At 34.9% G+C, this 8,016-nt stretch overlaps 1 protein-coding gene across 1 annotated transcript; it reads left to right on the top strand.

Annotated features, from left to right (window-relative positions):
- Positions 1–4,286: 4,286 nt before the first annotated feature.
- Positions 4,287–6,837, top strand: LOC143618386 (auxin-responsive protein IAA8-like). Its single transcript, XM_077090622.1, has 5 exons — positions 4,287–4,831; positions 5,436–5,662; positions 5,740–5,872; positions 5,957–6,018; positions 6,616–6,837. Exons 1-5 carry the CDS (start codon positions 4,287–4,289, stop codon positions 6,651–6,653), a joined length of 1,005 nt encoding a protein of 334 aa, XP_076946737.1. The 3' UTR covers positions 6,654–6,837.
- The last annotated feature ends 1,179 nt before the right edge of the window (positions 6,838–8,016 follow it).

The raw sequence follows: 8,016 nt of genomic DNA, 5'->3' as shown, positions 1-8,016 counted from the left end.
AACACCGTTACGAGAGGGGCTCACAAGATTAATATATAAACTAATCTTTTAACTCCATCTCTGTCATTTTTTTTTTTCAAATTTTATTATTCACAACATCACATTTCACATTCAACAATACACGTATGAAAGACGAAACTATTTACACAGCACCTAAATGACAATAATTTTTTTCACCTTTCATCTCACCATGACAAATTGTATGATTTTTAGCAACAAATAATAATATTAATCATGATACATTGCCTATTTAATATCCGTTTACTATTTAAAACATTTTATTGCAAGTGGTGGATAGAAAAGGGTGGTATGTGGCTGTTAATAATGATGTTCGGGTATTAATATGTGGTAGTGACCAAATACAAATGATTACAAAGATATTTTTTATTAATCACAAATTCTTTTGTATACAGGTAAAGGGTCCATCACTTTAATTTTCACCTAAGAAGATGCATTATGAAATAAAAATTTGAAGTTAACAAACTTTTAAAAGTTATTAAAAACGAATTAATTATAAAAAAGTTTTATATGAAAAATGCTAAGTAATTTAGTATGAACAGACATAAATTGTAAATTTTTAATTACTTTAGTATAAAATAATAAAAATGCTGATTAAGAAGCTTCTTTACTATCCATGTCTTCATTTATATAGTTTGAAAGCAACTTACCTCATACATCTACATTTTGTCCATACATGTATATATCCAGATTGTCTAACTATATTTAGTGTTATTGTCAAGTACCAACTCTCACGATTTATGTAGAGTCGTGCATTTACATACAAAGTAGAACTCTCATGATTTATAAAGAGATCTACATTTGCATACATGGCTACACTAGATAAGGGATCAAGGTAGCATACACTATTACCATTACATGGTATTTGCATATACATACGATACCTGTGTTGTTTCATTGTGGCTTCGACGCTTAAATCTGCCGGGCCACATTGAGCGAAACAAGTATTGCATATGTATATCAATAGTTAAATACCATATAGTAGTAGCGCGTTACATTGCCCCTCACCCCTATATATACATGTCTGAACATGAAGAGTTGGTAATTACTAACATGTGTAGTGGGGAGGTGGAGAGGTCCTCCATCAAATTGTATAATTACCTCCTCTTTATCAAAGAGATTGGGGATAATCTTTGACCAAACCATGTTGAACCTAACAAATACGTGTTTGAGTGATTGGACCGAGTCTATAAAATGGGTATATTTACACACGTGTAATATACTTGAACAACAAAATGAATTTTAGAATGGGTTGGTCTCAAACAACACATGAATCGTCCTCAAACTACACGGGCTAGTGATTCAAGCATGTACAACACCATTTTTAAGAATAAAACAAAGTTTTAGACAAATGAACAACTTATCTAGTAACTAGAACCGAAACTGGATCACATATATCGACTATTAATTAAAAAAGTATTTTTGGGCATGATTTGAACACACCTAAACCCATATTTTGGTGGTGTAACAATCCACCAATATCACTAGGTTAAAAAATAACTTGGTTATACCTATATAACTGTATCTTTAGTCGCTCTTTTTAGCTTTGCTTCACCTCTTATGCTATAACTAATATATGTTTCTTTGATCTAATTAATCTTTTTCATAATCTTACGTTTCTCTACTAATTTACGTTCATTAGCATTAAAAAACATAATACGCCAACGCGATTAATTTTTTTCAACATGCCGAATGCCGATATAAATTTTATTTACAACATAGTTTATTCAAAATATTTTTTTAAAATATCGTAAACTATATAGAGAACCAGTATCGTGACAATTTCATTTTTAAGGTTTGTAACACATAGAATTTCTTTTACCCAACCAACACCACCCAAACAACATCATATCAATTTCATTTTTAAGGTTTTTGGTTTTGATACGAGTCAGTTTTAGTATTTCTCACAGTCGGTATCAAAGCAGTACCCTACCGCAACATAACTTTATAACTCGTACCGTTTTGTTTATAGAATTTATTTAATAAAGCCTAATTAATATTTTGTATACCGAATTCTCGCGTCAAAACTAAGGCTATAAGGTATATATTAAAGCTTGTGTGTGAAGAGGATGTTGAAGTCCATTAATGTTTTAACCCACCTTGCATTCAAAGCTGCATAACCCATGAAGAAAGTGATGTGCCACTAATTAACCTTGCCAACTCGGCTTTAACGCTATAAACATTAAGGTATACCCATAGGCCGATATTTAAATTTAACTAGTCTATTATCATTACAAATGCTATTTGGAAACTACAATAATAAGAGTTTACCAAAGGACTTCTAGTCCAATGATATCTTGGTAGTGGGATAAGACTTAGTGACCATATGGTCCTGGGTTCGAATCTCATAAGAGAGGGTTTTTCTCAAATATTGAGTTTCCTCGTGAATTGGTGGCTTGGTGATGAATATGATCGCGTGGTACCACTGGTGGCACAATGATACTCCAGTGGTCTTGGGTTCGAATCTCATAAGAGAGGGTTTTTCTCAAATATTGAGTTTCCTCATGAATTGGTGGCTTGGCTTGGTGATGAATATGATCGCGTGGTATCACTGGTGGCACAATGATACTCCAGTGGTCCTGGGCTCGAATCTCATAAGAGAGGGTTTTTCTCAAATATTGAGTTTCCTCATGAATTGGTGGCTTGGCTTGGTAATGAATATGATCGCGTGGTACCACTGGTGGCACAATGATACTCCAGTGATCCAATTTAGTCTTAAAAAAAAACAAATAAAGAATTTGAATAAATTAAGTGCATGTTTTAGGGACGGGGAGGCATCTTGTGTGGAAAATTGTGCTTAAAAGATGGAAAACAAAGTTATCTCAAATTTACACATCACCCCCCTACAAAACACACTCTTTTCCACTTTGCCTATATTTTAGTCTTTAACTTATTATACATAATAAAATGACTTTCACGGCACACAGCTCACAGAACCTTTTGTTTGCTTTCTGCTTAATGGAGGGACCTTAATATCCTCTTCTCTCTTTCTCTTTCTCTTTCTCTTTCTCTCTCTAAACACAAACACATTCTCTCTCCTCCTCACCTCTGCTTATTTCCTTTGTTAATTGTTGCTGTCGATCCAATCTTCATCTCTTTAGAAACACCTGTTTCATTGTTTTTCAGGTAAATGCTTCCTTTTTTTGCTCTATTATCTTTTTTTTTTTTCAGTTTTTTTTTTTAAATCAATGTTTATTTTTAAGATCTGGGTTCTGGGTTTTGTTTTGTTTCGTGAGCTGAATTCAACACTTTGTGTTTATGTTTATGTTGTTCATGTTCTTTGTTTTATTGTTGTCTTGATTTGTTTGCATGTGTTCAAATTTTATAAATAATTATTTTGTTGTTAGAATTAGGGGTTTGGCATGTGCTAATCCCGTGAGATGTTTTTGGGTGTTGATTTTAGTCAACTGGCAGCTTTAATTTGGGGGTTGAGAGTTCCTATGCAATTTTGTTGTGGATATTTTGTTACTTATACACCCCTTTTTGTATGTCTAATATGTTATAAGTTGTTTTATTTTGATTGTATTTTAGAAGTTTAGATGCGTGTATGATCCACTGGTTTCCTGAATTAAAAAAAAGTTACTGACCTAGATACACTATATTACACGATAAACATTTCGTTGTTAGTTCGTTATTATTTTAGCTCTTTAAGTAGTTTTTTCAAATCTCAGAATTTGTTTCATTAATTACACATTTATAGCATTAAAAAGATAAAAAAGAAAAAAATAATAAATAAATAAAGGGGATTTTTGGAGCCGAGGGTCTTGCCGGGAGCGTACTATTTTGTATTCGGTGATAGAGGTAAGGTTTGCCCCCGTAACACCCTCCCCGGACCCTACCAATAGCCTATGCTATGAGTGGGATTATACCGGGTACGTTTGTTTGTTTTAGGGCTGTTCACGAGTCGAGCTAGGGTGGTTTCGAACTCGGGCTCGAAATTAAACGAGGTAACTCAGCTACGCTCTAGGTTGATTTTGAAGTTAAACGAGCTTAAGATTGAGCCAACGAGCCGTGCCTAGGTTGATTTTGGCTCGGTTACAAAAAAGAGCCAAATCAGCTCCGGATGTTTCAGATTAAGTTTTTTAACTAGTTTTATTCGAGCTTTTGTCGAGCGAGCCACGAGCCCAAGCTTCGAGCCTCGAGCTTTTTGAACAGCCCTAGTTTGTTTATAGCATTACCGAGTGGATTTTTTTTATTTAATATGTTTTATTATCTTTGGGGTTGATTATTCAAGCAGATTAACAAGAACTCCAAGAAGTTTTGGATCAATGCCGCCGCCACTGTTAGGTATTGATGGAGATGACCAGGGACACGTGTCCTTAATGACTTCTGCTTCAACTATGGAATCGATTTTCCCAACGAACACTGGATTAACCGAAAGAAACTATCTCGGATTATCAGATTCTTCATCGGTTGACAGCTCAGCTGTGTGTGGAATCTCGGATGTGAAAAGAAACAATCTGAACCTGAAAGCTACTGAACTGCGGCTTGGTCTTCCGGGATCTCAATCACCTGAGCGGGACCCGGATGCCGACCTGGTGAGCGCCGAGAATCTTGATGAGAAACCGTTGTTTCCGCTGCTTCCTTCTAAAGATGGAATTTGCTCTGGTTCACAAAAGACTTTTGTTTCGGGAAATAAAAGAGGGTTTTCTGATACCATTTGCAGTAATGCAAATGTTAATAATAAGATTTTGTCCAGTGTTCAAACTGCTATGGTTAAAGATGCAACATCAAAGATTGCGTCACAGGAACAAACTCGTGCAACCTTTGGAACTAATAACAAGGCCAACACTTCAAATCCGCCTGCTGCTAAGTAAGTGCAATCAGAAACTTGTATTTTTTTTGTCTAGAATGTAGGCCTGTTAACGAACCAAACGTTTGTTTATGTTCATTTAGTTAAACGGACGAACATGAGGTCATGAACACATGTCTCTTTTGTTTATTTAAGTTTGTGAATGTTCGCTCATTTATTTGTTTGTTTCTGTTAAGTTATGCTTGTTAGTTCTAGTATGTTTAAGTTCGTTCGTTTATGCTCATTAATATATTCTTTTAAATCTATTAGTCTCGTTACAATTAAGTCGAGATTTAATAACTTTTTTTTGGCCCGACACATTGTTGTTCATAATTACTTTTAATTGATTTTAGCTCAGCTATGTTCATTCATCTTTATTGGGTTATGCTTGTGTACTTTCGTGCATACTGTTAACAAACGAAGATAAACACTCATTTTCTTAACGAACGAACATGAACACACTCATTTTCTTAACTAACGAACGTGAACACACTTGAGCACTGACAACAAAACCCTTTTCGTTTAATGGTTCATGTTCGATCGTTTGTTCGGTTAAAGTTAAAACGAACGAACACGAACATACTGAATTGAGAGATAACATTTTGGTTGACAATCTTGTTATCAGGGCACAAGTAGTCGGTTGGCCTCCAGTTAGGTCCTTCCGCAAGAACATTTTGGCAACAAACGCAAAAACCAATGATGAGGTGGACGGTAAACCAGGTCTGACTGCTCTATTTGTTAAAGTTAGCATGGACGGTGCTCCTTATTTGAGAAAAGTTGATCTAAGAAGCTACACTACTTATCAACAACTTTCATCAGCCCTGGAAAAGATGTTTAGCTGTTTCACTCTCGGTTAGTTGTTTTAAATGCAGTTAAAACCTTAAAAAGACGGTTTTTCATTTTTGTTATATTCACTTTGTTAATTTCAGGTCAATGCGGATCACAGGGAAGTCAAAGTCTGAGCGAAAGCAAGTTGAGGGATCTGTTGCACGGATCCGAGTATGTGCTTACTTATGAAGACAAAGATGGTGATTGGATGCTTGTTGGAGATGTTCCATGGGAGTAAGTATTAGTTATGTTAATTCTTATCATAATATGTTATTATTTGATTTGTAATTTATAAATATTACATTTTTTATACCGCAGTATGTTTATCGGTTCTTGCAAGAGGTTGAAGATCATGAAGGGCTCTGATGCAATTGGCTTAGGTATTTATTTCGACACGCGCATATTAATAGTTTTAACGCGAAACTAGGGGTGCAAATGAGCCGAGCTACTCGCGAGCTACTCGAGATCGGCTCGTTAAAAAGCTCGATCGAGCGGAGCTTCATCAAGCCCGAGACCGAGCTCGAGCCTAAAAGTAAGCTCGTTTAATAAACGAGCCCGAGCCCGAGCTTCGCTTATCGAGCTCGAGCCAGCTCGCGAGCCTAAACGAGCCTGTCATTTATATAATTTTTTAATATATATATTTAATAATTATTAATTAATATATATAATGTTATGAAAAAAATAAATAAAAATAACTAAATAACATAATTATTTTATACATAAAATTATAATAGAAAAAAATGTATGAAAATAATTATAATTATATAAAAAAAATAGTTGATATATAGTAAACGAGCTGAGCTCTAGCTTGAAAATCTACCCACGAGCCGAGCTTGAGCTTTGAAAATAGAGCTCGAAACGAGCTCTGTGTAATTTAAACGAGCCGAGCTCGAGCCTAGTCGAGCTCGGGCTTGGCTCGGCTCGTTTGCACCCCTACGCGTAACCGATGTTCTAACTCTGGTTTTATTGATGAACAGCTCCAAGGGCCATGGAAAAGTCAAAGAACAGAAACTAAGCTTCATGGAAGGATGCAAGTGCAACTTTATGTTTTGATAAGTGTTTTGTTTTGTGTTTAATTAATGAATAGAAGTTTAAGAGTAAAATGTTTTTAATATATGTTGTTATAGGAAAACCTTTGTTTTCTAACTTTTGCATTTCAAGAACTTGTGTGTGACTTCTGAACACTTATTATTATTATTGTTTGTATGGATATTATTATTATTATTATTATGGTGATTGTAGTTCTTAAGTGACTTATTATTATTATTATCATGGTGATTGTAGTTCTTAAGGGACTGAATATTAAAAACAGTGAAAGTGCAAGGGCTACAGTTGGTAAAATACTGATTGATGTTGAAAATTCCTGGTGGAGGTGCAGGTACAGGAAACATAAAATAATACAAACCATTTAATTTGGAGACAGGCTTCCATGCTTTTGGCCGGAGAAGAGGTGGCAATGTGTGTTTGTTTAATTTAAACTAATGTACAACTTCAACTGCATAAGGTACAAGTAGCCCTGCATGACCAATCTGTGATTGTGACTCTACGTTGGTATCATGTGAAGAGGGAGATATGGAGTCTGATTATTGATTTGATTCGGTGCAAATTTTGAGCTTATGGTCCATTGCCTCTGAGACATGTTTTTTTTAGGTTTGGTACAAATTACAAGTGTTATCGAATGATTAAAAATTAGACATATTAAAAAAGGAAAAATCTACTTGTTTTTTTTAGCGAATAGACCGTTCAATGAAGAGCTTGGGCCTTGGAGCCCAATTTGCCTCGAGTGGTCAATATAATTCAGATTTTAGATTCTTTTATGGTTGTTGCGAAATCGGTAACATGTTACATATGTTTTCGCATACATATTAACGTTTTCCTATAGGTTGGCAAACATAAGACATGCCAAACAACATTTTACTTATGAAGTACATGAATATATTCCATGGATCATGATATTTAACATATTAATTATCATACAACTTTTGTCGAATATCAAGTTTCAGACAAGTAGTTTATGGCTAATGTTCGGTAATACCTCGGAATAATAGTCCAACAGCGTGAAATATCGCATCTATTTGAGTAAAGATAAAATGTTGTCTCAAAAAAGACATGTAACAACCATTATCGAGTGGACTCCTAAAAATCGTACCTACAGATATCTCCTGGATAATGACGTGGAATGCTCCCTTCTGGAGACCACTGTCATTATAGTACATGTGTATGCGCCCCGTATTAATATATTAATGAACATGTTTAACAAAGCTAATATGACGGCCTATCTTACACCATAACAATGTTTTTTACTCTTTAATCTTAGGCTCTCAATAGTCAATATTTCCGTCACATAACCATGTTGTCTGATGAGTTCATATTGTCCG

The sequence above is a fragment of the Bidens hawaiensis genome, unplaced genomic scaffold (genome assembly GCF_021521415.1).
Source record: "Bidens hawaiensis isolate Kalapana, Puna unplaced genomic scaffold, B.hawaiensis_p1.1 tig00071715_1, whole genome shotgun sequence".
NCBI classification, from domain to species: domain Eukaryota; kingdom Viridiplantae; phylum Streptophyta; class Magnoliopsida; order Asterales; family Asteraceae; genus Bidens; species Bidens hawaiensis.
Note: the sequence above shows the minus strand (reverse complement) of the source record. Positions and strands in the feature narration are given on the sequence as shown.

Bases quoted from the DNA above. Each gene is read 5' to 3' on its own strand.
- LOC143618386 (XM_077090622.1), top strand. From the start codon at position 4,287: ATGCCGCCGCCACTGTTAGGTATTGATGGAGATGACCAGGGACACGTG. The intron at 5,663-5,739 runs GTTAGTTGTTTT...TGTTAATTTCAG, and splicing joins GTTTAGCTGTTTCACTCTCG to GTCAATGCGGATCACAGGGA. The intron at 6,019-6,615 runs GTATTTATTTCG...ATTGATGAACAG, and splicing joins CTCTGATGCAATTGGCTTAG to CTCCAAGGGCCATGGAAAAG.